This window comes from Neoarius graeffei, chromosome 28, assembly GCF_027579695.1.
Source record: "Neoarius graeffei isolate fNeoGra1 chromosome 28, fNeoGra1.pri, whole genome shotgun sequence".
Lineage (NCBI taxonomy): Eukaryota > Metazoa > Chordata > Actinopteri > Siluriformes > Ariidae > Neoarius > Neoarius graeffei.
Genome location: NC_083596.1, coordinates 14,174,748 through 14,189,146, shown reverse-complemented (window position 1 = coordinate 14,189,146; position 14,399 = coordinate 14,174,748). Strand labels below are relative to the sequence as shown.

The 14,399-nt window shown below is 40.9% G+C and overlaps 1 protein-coding gene across 9 annotated transcripts in view; it reads right to left on the bottom strand.

The window, feature by feature from the left end:
- Positions 1 to 1,604: 1,604 nt before the first annotated feature.
- The window catches only part of zmp:0000001168 (signal-induced proliferation-associated 1-like protein 2), a 182,821-nt gene continuing 170,026 nt past the window's right edge, over positions 1,605 to 14,399 (bottom strand). For 5 of the 9 annotated variants that reach the window (XM_060912398.1, XM_060912400.1, XM_060912399.1 and 2 more), the window contains one exon: positions 1,605 to 6,336. In XM_060912398.1, the coding sequence (XP_060768381.1) occupies positions 6,193 to 6,336 (144 nt within the window). In that variant the 3' untranslated portion in view covers positions 1,605 to 6,192. Of the gene's footprint in view, positions 6,397 to 14,399 lie in introns of all 9 variants that reach the window. The other 4 variants (XR_009651837.1, XR_009651838.1, XM_060912402.1 and 1 more) reach the window with 2 other exon arrangements.

The following is a 14,399-nucleotide window of genomic DNA, read 5'->3' as shown; positions in this document are numbered from 1 at the left end:
TATATTATATTTTAAGGTAACTTCATGTTGTGCTGTGAGGTTCTCTGCACTTTAACTTTTGAACCAACAGGAGCATTTGGATAAGTAAAGCCTATTTTTCTGCATTTTTGTAGTCCTGGTAATCTTTTATATTGGTAAAGTTGTTTATAGGACCATTTCTCAGTGTCTTTGTTTTTTTAATCAATAGTTTTTCAGTAATAATATTTAACATATCACTCAATTTTAATCACAAAAAGAGAAAATCGCAACGATTTCTTGCAACTTTCACTTCCTCCCGCAATGTAATCGCAACAAAAACCTAAAAAAACACTGCAACTTTCATCACAATTTTTTGGAAACCCCCCCGCAACATCAGACATTTTAGCCCGCAACAATCACAAAAAAGGCCCGCGGAATCCTGGGGGGACTGAAAAAAGAAGGAAGTATGACCACGATTATTTAAAGTTTGGATTTTCATGGACTGCAGGTTTTTTTCTAGAAAAATTTAGTATGAGGGCGCTCACCATGGCGAGGGAGTGAAGCGGGGGGGGGGGGGGGGGGGTGCTGGTTGTCCCCCCCGCCGTGCAAAGCCTTTGAAAAATGCTCCAATGGGACATTCTGAGGCTATCTGAGAGGGAAATTGTAACAAATTGTCTGTCAACATTGAAAAAGAAAGAAGTAATCTTCTTCTGCCCCGGACAGTCTTTGGCTTTCTTCCGTTTCGTGCCGCGGGATGACATCTTTAAATGCCCAAGTGTCAACAAAAACAACTCGCGAACTACTTCTGTCAAAAGCTCCCGCACCGGTGGGTGAAAGGTCATTCAGTCTCGAGAAATCTCGCTCTACAAGTCAGCTGACCTTGCATGTAACCCATGTCAAATCTCGCGAGAGCAGCCGCGACAAGTAAACAACTAAACAACATGGCGCCTCAGTCTGGAAAACGCCAATTCGGATTGTTTTTGCACCATCTGGCGGTGTATCTACTATGATTGGAATATTTTTGGAGCAATTATAACGTATTTGATGATCAGACACATTGTCACGTAGTATTGCTGGGATGTTTTCACGGAGTCGGTAAGGGGGCGCACGCCAAGAGTAAGAGGGCGCACGCTGAGAGTAAGAGGGCGCAGCACCCCTGTTCCCCCGTTTAGACGAAATCCTGGACTGGATCTGAAGATGCTCCACTGCCACAGTGTGTTGTCTGCCAAGAGGTGCTAGCTAACGATGCTATGAGATGTTTAAAATGTGTAAAACAAGATGTTTAAAATGTGAAAAAGAAAAAAATAAAAATGTGTACAACAACCATTTTTTAAAAATACGAATGGAACATTAAGTATAGCAACAACAAAAATTGTAAGGGGGGGCGCTGTTGTTTATTTGCTCTCCGAGGGGGGGCCGACTCTCCCACACTTTGAAAACCCCTGCCTTAAAACACTTGCCTGAAGGGTGTAATCGAGATAGTTTTGGACAAATGAGCTTAAATGTAGCTCATCTGTGACACTTTGTCATATCCCGTACATACATCTAAAGCTGAAATTCAAAACGCGTTCTCTGAATTCACAGAACTAATCCTCAGACTATTTCTTAAAACATGTGCTTGGAAGAAAAATAGAGTGCAGACTCTGTTTTATACAGATAAATGTTCAGTTTTTTTTATTTTTATTGCCAGTATCCCTTCAGTTCACATGGATGAACAACACTCAGTCATTTAGCCCATCGCACAAACAGAGTTAAAGAAACACAGGGCTTGCACAGCTGAACCACTGACCTCCACTTTGTGTTTTTTTGTACATTCCACTGCCTTTGGTCCTGTTAACAAACCCCTGTGCAGACCACAGGCCGGTATGCATAGTGCAGATGTGAGTGAGTATGTGAGTGTGTTAGCTTACGGGTTTTATACGGGTAGATGCATGTGGTTTCTAAGCCTTTTCCATCAAGTTTCTACAGCCTACAATAAAATGTCTTGCTCTGTGAGTTATTGGACATATACAATGCAGTTTACAATGACATCAAATCAAACGCTAGAAAACAAAGCTTCAGAAAATGAGGTAAAATAAAAACATTAAATTAAATTAAAAAGCAAGTGCAGGTTTGATCAACAAAGGAGTAATTGACGTTTGACATTTTTAACATAAGTAATGCGTTCACATTTTTTGCGGTCCCGTAATTACACCTAATATGTGACTCTATCATTTTATCTAAAAATGTCAGGGATGCAGAAGCACACGTAGACTCTTAAAGTGCATTAAATAATTGCTTTTAAAACTGAAAATCCCCTTGCAAATTCTGAATATGGATCCCCCGTCAACATCTTAAGAGCTTTCTCAAGTAAAGTTTGTTCGAGTCTTTAGTTACGACACGAGTTTGTTAAGAAGCCAATAAGACTCTACGTTGGCGAAAGAAATGTGCTGTAGAAATGACAAGGTTACTTACAAACTTCAAAATACTCTTTTTAAAAGGTCAAATCCACCCTGAAAGACTTGCACATCAGTTTTTGTAATCAACGTGTGGTCTGAATTTTTTTAAACCTTCCTTCGTCAACACGCTTCACTTTTTAGTTTCACTTTCCTTAGTGATAGTGGTGCCAGTGTGAATCCATCTCTACCTAGAGAGCGATGCAGCAACGTTTTAGCCCTTTAGTCTGTTCAGCTCTCTCCCCTCCTCAAAAATCCTAATACCGCCATCATCATCTCGCAGATCTCTAACTAGCTGAGCCGAGTCTCTGATGTAACTCTGTCTTATAGCTTCGACTTGGATTTCTCATTAATCCAACATTGAACATCTCAGAAAAATAGCTCTATTTTTAAGCTCGACAGTGAAAAGCTTCAATTTTTTTCTTCTATGAAAAGCCACTATAATTGTGCTCGCTGTGACATCAGCAACATACACAACCACTAATTTCTCACAGGAATAATGAGTAAACATCAACAATCAACGATTTAGCACCAGACTCACTAATCACATCACAAACATTTCAATAAAAACACAGTTAATGTGTTTCAGGGTGGACTTTTCTTTTAACTCTTCCCCACTTGTAACTAATATACAATTCCAAGTGGTAGGAATGTTGACAAGGGAGCGTTAAAACATTAATGACGTACAGGGGATAAGTCTTAAATAATAAAAAGAAGGAAGGTGCTAATGGCGGAAGAAGACATGACAAGGTATGTGTATTGACTATTCGAAACAGGAAAATATGCAATTCCATACACGGCAAGCCACGAAACCTAATCTCACCCTTCATGGCGTCTCATTATCCCTTCCGTGCGATCACTTCAGGATTTCCTGTTAAGGCATACAAAATCCTTGTGGCATACAAAACCTGGAGGGACCAATTCCGTTTATAATAGCTGTTATTGGGACTTAAACCCAAATACCATGTTGTATGCTTGAGCTCTTAGAAAATAAAACCTCTACTAAGTTAAAAAAAAAAAAAAAAGATAGCTTTATACCTGCCGAGTCAGTAGTCCAAGAATGAGCTTCCTGTCACCTCTAGTTCAAAGACATCAAACAATAAAATCCACATTTGCAAGATTAATAATAAGTTATTACATCTCTTTCTATTTTTTTTTTTACATACACACATACAGAAGGGGACGTTGAAGTTGCTTGATGCATTCCTGTGCTTCACGACCCCTTACATTCTCTAAAACTATGCAACACGTAACAGAACAGGAAATTCTTTTTTACATTTACATTTGGCTAAATATTTCCCACAATGCATCACTAGAGACTGCTTGCATCAAACATGCCTGAGCACACTTGAGTTCATGTTCACGCAGAAACAAATCAATACCCTTAACGACTGGTCATGATACTGAAAAGAATTTCAGTCACAACTGAGATGGATGGAGTTTAAACCCGTTGTGTGTGTGTGTGCGTGTGTGTGTGTGTGTTTTTTTTTTTTTAAATTACACTGATCACAGTTGACTGAAACTGGCCAGATTTAGTTTGACGATGCTTAAGTGCTGAACGTTTCAGAGGGAAGTAACACTGAAACATTTTGGCTGTACATCACATAGACATAAAGATATAATTTAATCTTTATATATGAGAATCTGCTGGTACCGGCTTATCACAGTGACGCTAAAATAAAATCAAAAATTACAAGAGGAAGATAAAAGACTATGTACAACATACAGCAATATTGACCAGGTTCTGGTTGTGTGTGTATATATATATGTGTGTGTGTGTGACTTAAGTTTATTCCAGGTGACTTGCTGTGATGGATTTGAACTGATACCTACTGGTAGAATGACAGTGTGAGCTGATTTCTCTGGAGCCAACATTTCACACACATTATTCTAAAATCACACTGTGATGTCACCATTACTGGATCTTCACGAGGTAAGAGGTGGATGCAAATAAGTCGTTAATACATACATGTCCCAGTTCTTAGCACACACAGCAGTGGAGGTGTTCCCTTCTTCAGCCAGCAGTCACTTGTTCAACCCAGTGATTCACTGGTTTTTACAAACGTCTTTGAATACAGTGAGGTGATCAAAGTTCATCATCATTAAAAAATGGCTCAGTCTTATGATCAGATGCAGGAATGCAATCTATTTCAAGTCGAAGTTTCTGTTTGCGGTCCAGTGTTAAGGTGTGATGCAGTTCCCTTCATGTCCAACAGGTGGAGTCGTTTCCTTCTAGCTACAGAAAGCATTTCCACCTACTCAGTTTGCATCTTTTTTTTTTTTTTTTTGCAAGTAGCTGTTTGAATAGTCATCACGTTACATGAAATTAGAAAAAAAAGAGGCCAGTCCTTCAATATGAGGTTTGCAGAATTTGTCGATGATGTAGAAAAAGGTGCCAGGTTGAGTTTCTGCTTTGAAAAATGCCACCAAAGTCAGTCTTCCTTATTACTGCGATGTCTGTGTGTATAGTACATGAATTAAGCATCACAAACTCAGTGCTGAAACTTATCTAAAACTGCCTTGGTCTTGTATAATAATTACACAGTTCGGAGATTGTTGATGCAATCGCTTTTTCCATTTGTTGTTTGAAAATGGGGACTTACAAAATAACTAATAGTCACATTAACCACAGACGCACACGAATCAAATATCACACGCAATAAAATGCCCCAAATTTTTCAAAAGTAGTGAGCACGAATCTTCCTAATACTTGAGAGTGAGAGTGACATTAGCGTATTGTATTGAGCTAGGAGATTAACCTGGTGGTGGTGGGGAACCCTGAAGGCAATCTGTTAGCCATGTTTTAACACCTATTTTTCATCAATGTCCTATGGATTTTTCAAAATTTGTAGAAGGATAAATAAAGAAAAAGGTCTAAGCCCCATTCCAAAAATGCTAACATCTCTAACAATGAATGAAAGCTACTGGCTCATCGCGCTAACAGGACACCACTAACTTTTATTCAGCATTAGAAATGTCAGCAATTTAGCCTAAGGTAACACTCTGGGGTTTGGCCTCGTTAAATAGGAATCATGCAGTTAAGCTCGTGCTCTGCCGTGGCTAACAATAACGTCAATGACTTACTGTCTTGCCCATTACTGTCTCACTTTCAGCAACACCGGACTGGTTGTTCTTGATATTAGCAAGATCTGAAAGGCCTAATAAAATGTGAGATGATAAAATGTCTCAAGGTATTGCTCTTGGTTCTGTAAAATGCAAGTTAGCAAAGAAGCATAGACTAATTTCTGTAATATTAGCACTGGTAATGATTTTTAGTTTGCGGTACTGCTAATGTGGTACACCACATTGATAGAGGCAGCTAAATAATTTGAAAAAGCAATGCTTATCTATCTAGGATGCTAGGCCTCATTGATTGTTTTTACACCTAATATCGGCTTAGACATACGTGACGTGAGTACGGCTAGATGAGGTCTTTCTCTGCTGGTTAACTTTTGGTGCATTCCTATAGATTGCCTTCATTGCTAGTATGCCAGCATCTTCCAGGGATTGAATCTATGGCTGTCCTTCATGTAGCACTGGATGACTTGCTGTGCTAGCGTGGTAACATTTGCTAATGTTTGTGTCATTCCTCAGTGGTCGATATGATTCAGTGTCTGAGGTCTGGGTCTTCCAGCTCTGTCTCGAATAATTTGCTAACGTCTTGCTAACGTTTGTGTCATTCCTCAGTGGTCTATATGAGTCTATGCATGGGCTCTGGGTCTGGATTGCTTTGCTCGCGTCTTGCTAGCATTTGTTGCTGATCTTCATGGGTCTGTGTGTATCTCGCTGGCCTGTTCTACTAGCAGGGTTTGTTGACATTGCACAGCAGCTCGGTGACTTTGATGAGACGTGCCACGGTGCTCTGCGACTCCTCCTGCAGCCGCTGGTTGTTCTGTCTCAGACTCTGCACCTCTGCCTGCAGCATGGCTTTGTCCTCTTTCTCCTGCCAGCATCACACACAACACAACGGATCAACAGGATGTTCTCTTGGAGCACAGGATGGCTTTGGAGGAGTAGGTAGGGGGGAAAAGTTGGGGAAGGTTGTTGGGAGGTGGTTTGGAGGAAAACAAGGTTAGATATATTAGAAGACTACATTTAGAAAGGCTGCATACAGAAAGAATACAGTTTGTGGCCAATGTTATGCTTGACGGGTCACTACACATACTGTACATGTGCACATATACAGCTCTGTCCACTAGGGGGCAGGTCAAAGCTAAATCATTCCTGATCAGCAGGTTTTCACTGTTCTGGAACGCACACATGCAAACAAGCTTTGTTAGCTCACCTCTCAAATATTCTATCATAAGATATGTCTCAAATGGCAAACCATACTATGAGTTTCCAAAACGTTTACTAATACATTACTATCCTAGAATGTCCAGAAAACTGGCTCTCAAATACTCCTTTTCAACCAACAGGGAACGGGTTCCATTCTGATTCGCGAACCAAATTTTGAACCGTTCAGAGCCTTTCGACCAAAAATAAATTGGTTTGGAACCAGAAAAGTTGGTTCCCAGCTGGAACCAAAATATAGCTGGTTTTTCCAGCGGGAACTGTGATGACATGATGTAATGCAGAATGCAATGGAAAAGGATATATCTTAAGAAAAACTAGAAAGAAGACAAATATCTACAATAACGGAACAAAAAGCTTGCAGATAATCAATTACCTTTTATTGATCAACAGGGAGGGCGGAACGGTGGTGTAGTGGTTAGCGCTGTCGCCTCACAGCAAGAAGGTCCGGGTTTGAACCCCGTGGCCAGTGAGGGCCTTTCCGTGCGGAGTTTGCATGTTCTCCCCGTGTCCGTGTGGGTTTCCTCCGGGTGCTCCGGTTTCCCCCACAGTCCAAAGACATGCAGGTTAGGTTAACTGGTGACTCTAAATTGACCGTAAGTGTGAATGTGAGTGTGAATGGTTTTCTGTGTCTACGTGTCAGCCCTGTGATGACCTGGTGACTTGTCCAGGCTTGACTTGTCGCCCGTAGTCAGCTGGGATAGGCTCCAGCTTGCCTGCGACCCTGTAGAAGGATAAAGCGGCTAGAGATAATGATATGAGATGATCAACAGGGAATGGCTTCTTGAACCAGTTCTGTTCGGGATTCGTTGAACCTCGGTACCAGGTAGCGAACCACCCCACGTGTTCACTAGTTCTGAGTGGAATCACTGTAATCAAGGATGCCTCATGAACGGAGGGCGCTGCACAATTCACAATGGGAATAAACAGTAGTAGCAAGATGGCGGTGCGCATTGATTACCTGTGGGCTTTTGTTCTGTTATTGTAGATATTTGTTTGCGGTCCATTTTTTCTGAAGATGTATGCCTTTCCATTGTGTTCTCCATTGCTGCACTCTGCTTCCTCTCCGAACTAATGACATGCCCATTGATGTCGACACAGTTTGTGTTGGAAAAACTAGCTATATTTTGGTTCCAGCTGGGAACCAAATTTTCAGGTTCGGAACCAATTTATTTTTGGTCGCAATGCTCCGAACTGTTCAAAATTTGGTGCGTGAACAAGAACGGAAACGGTTTTATGTTACTTGAAAAGGGGTGAACATGCTCTGCCATCTTGCTACTACTGTTTATCTCCATTGTGCATTGTGGAACACCCTCTGTTCATGATGCATCCTTGATTACAATGATTCTGCTCAAACCTGGTGAAAATATGGCTTGGTTCACGAGCAGGCACCAAGGTTTAAAGAACCCTGAATGGAACGGGTTCAAGAAGCCATTCCCCATTGGTCGAAAAGGGGTGGGAGTGTAAAGACCAAAGACCCCCAGGAGTCTATGAGGTATAGTCAGGAAGTGTGCATTTTTTTGTTACAGTGGCATAGATAATGTCCTACAATTATTAAAGTTATAGTTTTTATGATTGATTTCTTGTAGTTATTAGCATGTTTGCCTGGTCAAGAATAACTGACTTCCAAATCCAACAATCTAAATTGAATCCACACCTAAATTATTACAAAACTAAAAGCCTAAATATGTTGGACCCAGGGGCGGCACGGTGGTGTAGTGGTTAGCGCTGTCGCCTCACAGCAAGAAGGTCCTGGGTTCGAGCCCCGTGGCCGGCGAGGGCCTTTCTGTGCGGAGTTTGCATGTTCTCCCTGTGTCCGCGTGGGTTTCCTCCGGGTGCTCCGGTTTCCCCCACAGTCCAAAGACATGCAGGTTAGGTTAACTGGTGACTCTAAATTGACCGTAGGTGTGAATGTGAGTGTGAATGGTTGTCTGTGTCTATGTGTCAGCCCTGTGATGACCTGGCGACTTGTCCAGGGTGTACCCCGCCCTTCGCCCGTAGTCAGCTGGGATAGGCTCCAGCTTGCCTGCGACCCTGTAGAAGGATAAAGCGGCTAGAGATAATGAGATGAGATGAGAGATGTTGGACCCAACTTGGACCACACATGTTTGTGAGTGGATATTTTAGAACTAAACTACAGTTCCGCTAAATCGAAAAAATATTACTGTAAAGATTGAAACAAAGAGCTAATTGGATTATTTTAATTTTAATAATTCTGTGTAAAGGGAGTCTGTAGAATTTATTTTACATTTAAAGGGGTACCTGGCTTTAAAATTGAGTGTGTAGATGAGTACGAATTTGAGTATGTAGATTAGTACAGATATATTCAAAAAAATCATCTAGAATATTCCGTAAGTATAGTATTTGAGACACAGTTTTCTTTCATTTGTTCAGTTATGAAACTGACGGCATATCACGTCACATCATGCTATAGTGCCCCCACCATTTATGTTGTTACTGCACCATAGTATTTTGAGGATGCCAAAGACTGCAGGATGCATGTATAAATATGTGTAGTTCAACTCAGGCATAAACACCAACCAAAACAACAACAACAAAAAAAAACCACACCCATTTTTACACAATTATAGACTAGACAAAGTTGTAGAACTACAGAACTGGAGACTATCCTAAATTTCTCAAGGACTGTGGATGAAGACAAAGTCATGTACTACAAGGTCACTACTGAACTTATCAACTAACAAACACAAATATTTAAATCAGCGCACAGAAAAATCTTTTCTACTGTGACTTTCACATTTGTTGAGAAAACCACAGACACAGACACACAAGTGCGAAGATGGATAGAAAAATTAACCATGGTAATCTCTCCAGTTGTTCATTTATATAAACGGAGTTATATAAATGTTTACACTCTCTCAGTACAGTACATGATTTGGCCTAAAAAAGTCTCAATGGTAAGAAATGTAGATTAAAAACTTTTTCAAGATGGTTTTCATTCTTAAATGCCTGGGTGTTACTTAACCTTGTATATATCTCAGGGTGTTAGCAAATCAGCATTTACATTTAATTATAAATCACAAATTATTTTACAAATATATATGCGGCACGGTGGTGTAGTGGTTAGCACTGTCGCCTCACAGCAAGAAGGTCCTGGGTTCGAGCCCAGCGGTCGGCGAGGGCCTTTCTGTACGGAGTTTGCATGTTCTGCCCGTGTCTGCGTGGGTTTCCTCCGGGTGCTCCGGTTTCCCCCACAGTCCAAAGACATGCAGGTTAGGCTAATTGGTGGCTCTAAATTGACCGTAGGTGTGAATGGCTGTTTGTCTCTGTTGCTTGGTTGCTTGTGCCTATGTGTCAGCCCTGTGATGACCTGGCGACTTGTCCAGGGTGTACCCCGCCTCTCGCCCATAGTCAGCTGGGATAGGCTCCAGCTTGCCTGCAACCCTGTACAGGATAAGCGGCTACACATAATGGATGGATGGATGGATGGATGGACTACAGAGCATGGTTCATGGCTACTATTGGTATTTTTATTATTTGGTATAAATTATTCAAAGCAAAACCTACTGTAATGCAGAAAGTAAAGTGGAGTAAATAAGGTACCGTGGCCAGAGGTATTGTATGTATTTTAGGGTTAAATCAGAGGTATTCAAACTGTGGGGTTCTGGTGAGGGGTGAGGTGGAAAATACCAACAATAAGTATTTAAAAGGCTACATCAGACATCCTAAACTTTTTGCCTTTGGCTTAGGAGTTCCAAATTTCGATGCTGGAATATACTTCAAAATACACCAAAAGAACTGTCTTTTATCATAGTGTAAATGTCAGATGAGTCAGTCGACATTTAGTGTTTTAAACACTCTGATATTAACTCGCACTCCCTGGAAACCCCACCATTTCACAGTAGTGATGTTTTGGCTCATGAGCACAATGCATCAAAGTGGCACTGATGCAGTGGCCTCATTTTCTGGCAAAACAAACCTCGCCCGGCAGCACTTATTTTATACCTATATGTTGATAATGCTAATATTTCTCAATCATCAGCTGTCAGGTTATAGTCCTATGAAAATCCATGACCTTGAGTTTGACATTTCAAGGTCATTCAAGATCAAAAGTCATAGTGGCAACTGAAAGCCCATATGGGACTTCTTATATGTTGATAATGGTAAACATCTGGCTATCATTAACCATTTTAAAGTTATAGCCTTTTAAAAACTCATGACCTTCAGTTTGACCTTTCAAGGTCACTCAAGGTCAAAGATCATGATGCCAAATGAAAGGCCATATAGGAGTTCCTATATGCTCATCATAGTAAACATTTGTCTATCGGCAACCGTTTGAGTTATAATGGAAAATATGTTATTTTGAACAATGCCCTTGACCCCTTTGACCTTTAACCCCCAACCGCTATGAAGACTGTTCAAGCTACCCAATCATGCAGCATATGGTTGGAAGCAGAATTGAAAGATGCACATTTTGGTTTTGGGTTGAAGTCAAAATGATGAATTTGAAGAAAGTTATCGCAAAAAAAGATTTTGACCTTTCTGGTGACCTTGACCCGATTACCCCCAAAATTTAATCAGGTAATCTACGGACCATTGCCCACCTACCCTGAAAATTTGAAGTCAATCGGTGCAACCGTCTAGACCAGGGTTTTTCAAAGTGTGGGGCGCGCCCCCCCCAGGGGGCGCCAGAGTTCTTCAGGAGGGGCGCAGCTCGCCTTTGCCAGAGACAAAATGGACCGATTTTTAGTACCTAAAGCTACAGTGAGTGAGGAGACAGAGTCTGGGCCAAGCAAAAAAACAGACCCTCCAGGATTTCACGATGTTGTGATTTGCAAATTCAACCAATCCCCGTGAATTCAGGGCGGTGTTGCAATTATATCCAATCACCGCAACCTTCCCGCAAATTTGACCAATCATTGGCGTCGTCTTGAGGTGACGTCGGCAAACTAACTTCTGCCTTACTTCTGTGTATACGTTCAAGAGAAGCAGCATGTGCGCAGTGTTGCCAGATTGGGCGGTTTCAAGTGCATTTTGGCGGGTTTTGAACATATTTTGGACTGGAAAACGTCAGCAGTATTTGGCAACACTGTGTGCGAGTTAGTGTTTATATAGGCTTAAATTCTGTTACTGAAAGTGTGTTATGTTTACAGTGAAGGGCTGTGTGCACCTTACATTATTTTTTTACTTAATACAAGAAATTAATGGATGCCAACATCTCATCTCATCTCATCATCTCTAGCCACTTTATCCTTCTACAGGATCGCAGGCAAGCTGGAGCCTATCCCAGCTGACTACGGGCGAAAGGCGGGGTACACCCTGGACAAGTCGCCAGGTCATCACAGGGCTGACACATAGACACAGACAACCATTCACACTCACATTCACACCTACGGTCAATTTAGAGTCACCAGTTAACCTAACCTGCATGTCTTTGGACTGTGGGGGAAACCGGAGCACCCGGAGGAAACCCACGCGGACACGGGGAGAACATGCAAACTCCACACAGAAAGGCCCTCGCCGGCCCCGGGGCTCGAACCCGGACCTTCTTGCTGTGAGGCGACAGCGCTAACCACTACACCACCGTGCCGCCCCGGATGCCAACGTTTTTGCCAAAATGGTATTTTATTTTCCATTGTTTAGGCAGCTTCAGCATCATACTGTGAGATTCTGTTCACATTGTTTTTTTCTTCTATGAAGCCTGAGCCATTTATTTTATTAGTTTATAATTATTGTTTAATTTAGTCTTCAGGAGAGACTGCCTGCACACAGTACTAGTATTAATAGTTTTTTTCTTACATGAAAGCTGAGGCATTTATATTATATTTTAAGGTAACTTCATGTTGTGCTGTGAGGTTCTATGCACTTTAACTTTTGAACCAACAGGAGCATTTGGATAAGCAAAGCCTATTTTTCTGCATTTTTGTAGTCCTGGTAATCTTTTATATTGGTAAAGTTGTTTATAGGACCATTTCTCAGTGTCTTTGTTTTTTAATCAACAGTTTTTCAGTAATAACTTTAATATTTAACATATCACTCAATTTTAATCACAAAAAGAGAAAATCGCAACAATTTCTCACAACTTTCACTTCCTCCCGCAATGTAATCGCAACAAAAACCTAAAAAACACCGCAACTTTCATCGCAATTTTTTTGAAAAACCCCTGCAACAATCACAAAAAAGGCCCACGAAATCCTGGGGGGACTGAAAAAAGAAGGAAGTATGACCACGATTATTTAAAGTTTGGATTTTCATGGACTGGATCTGAAGATGCTCCACTGCCACAGTGTGTTGTCTGCCAAGAGGTGCTAGCTTACGATGCTATGAGATGTTTAAAATGTGTAAAAAAAAAAAGAAGATGTTTTAAAAAGCACAGATGTTTAAAATGTGTAAAAGAAAAAAATAAAAATGTGTACAACAACCATTTTTTAAAAATACGAATGGAACATTAAGTATAGCAACAACAAAAATTGTAAGGGGGGAGGGCGCTGTTGTTTATTTGCTCTCTGAGGGGGGGCTGACTCTCCCACACTTTGAAAACCCCTGGTCTAGACGCTAGATTGTTAACAGACAAACAAACAAACAAACAAACAAACAAACAAACAAACGAAAAGTTGTGCAGAACACGATATTTGCGGAAATCACAAAGAAATGGAAGTTATGGCTGATTAGGTGCTTTTATGAGATTTGACCTTGGTGACCTTTGACCGTGACCCACCAAAAACTAATAATGTCTTTTTGTGACCCTAGTGAGTTGTCCTGTGCATTTTGGTGAAGATTGGTCAAGAAATGACGACACTAGAGCACCAACCAACAAGCAAACAAACGGACAGATCAACATACTTGCAAAAATCTCCGATTTTCACAAGTAACGAACCGCACTGATTACAATACCTCGCCCCGCTGACTCCGTTGCAGGCGAGGTAATAATTGGGGTGGATGTGGAGGCGCTCATGAGGAAACAGTTTGAATATGTCCAAGTTACATAAAGCTCCATTTCTTTTGATAGATTCATCTATTGCTGATTTGGAATAACACCCATGACATTTATAAAAGGACACCAAATTAGCTTTTATAAAGTGAGTACTGATGATTTAAAACTGGAAAACAGGATGAAAAATAAAGCACTTAAACCCACTGTTGAAGAAAAATTGTTGAAAGCCTTTTTTCCTACCTCATGGTTTTCATACTGTATTTTTCTTACCATCTTCAGCGGAAGGTAAATGGAATTTCATGCCCTTAACAAACACCCTGATGTTACTTTCACTGTTTGCTTAAACCATCAGCTTTGTTTGTGATTGAAGACGAACGGGAGCTGATAACTCAGTTGCTAAGGGCAAAAAATATTCATAGCCATTTGGGAGGAGAAAATGAAGAGATACAGAGAAATGAGGCCAAGTGCAGACGGCAGTTTGTCTGGTTTCAACTAGAGCGTTGCTATAATCACAGGAGGAATGCTCGATGAGGTGATGTTTTAGTTAATAATCATTTAAAGACGAGATGAAGGGAACGTTCATCACAAAGCACACTAAGTGCAACAACACAAGACGTACATAAACAGCTTATGACAGCTACATTAAGCATTCATGAAGCACCATATGCAAAGATAAAAACATGATACTGATGGTTTTTACTGTGACAGAAAAGGCTCGAAACACTCACTAAAACACAGTAATGTAAAGTTTTGCCTTTCAAAGCCGTCATTTTCAGTTTATGCATGTTTACGTGTTGTCATACTTATTGAGCTATGTG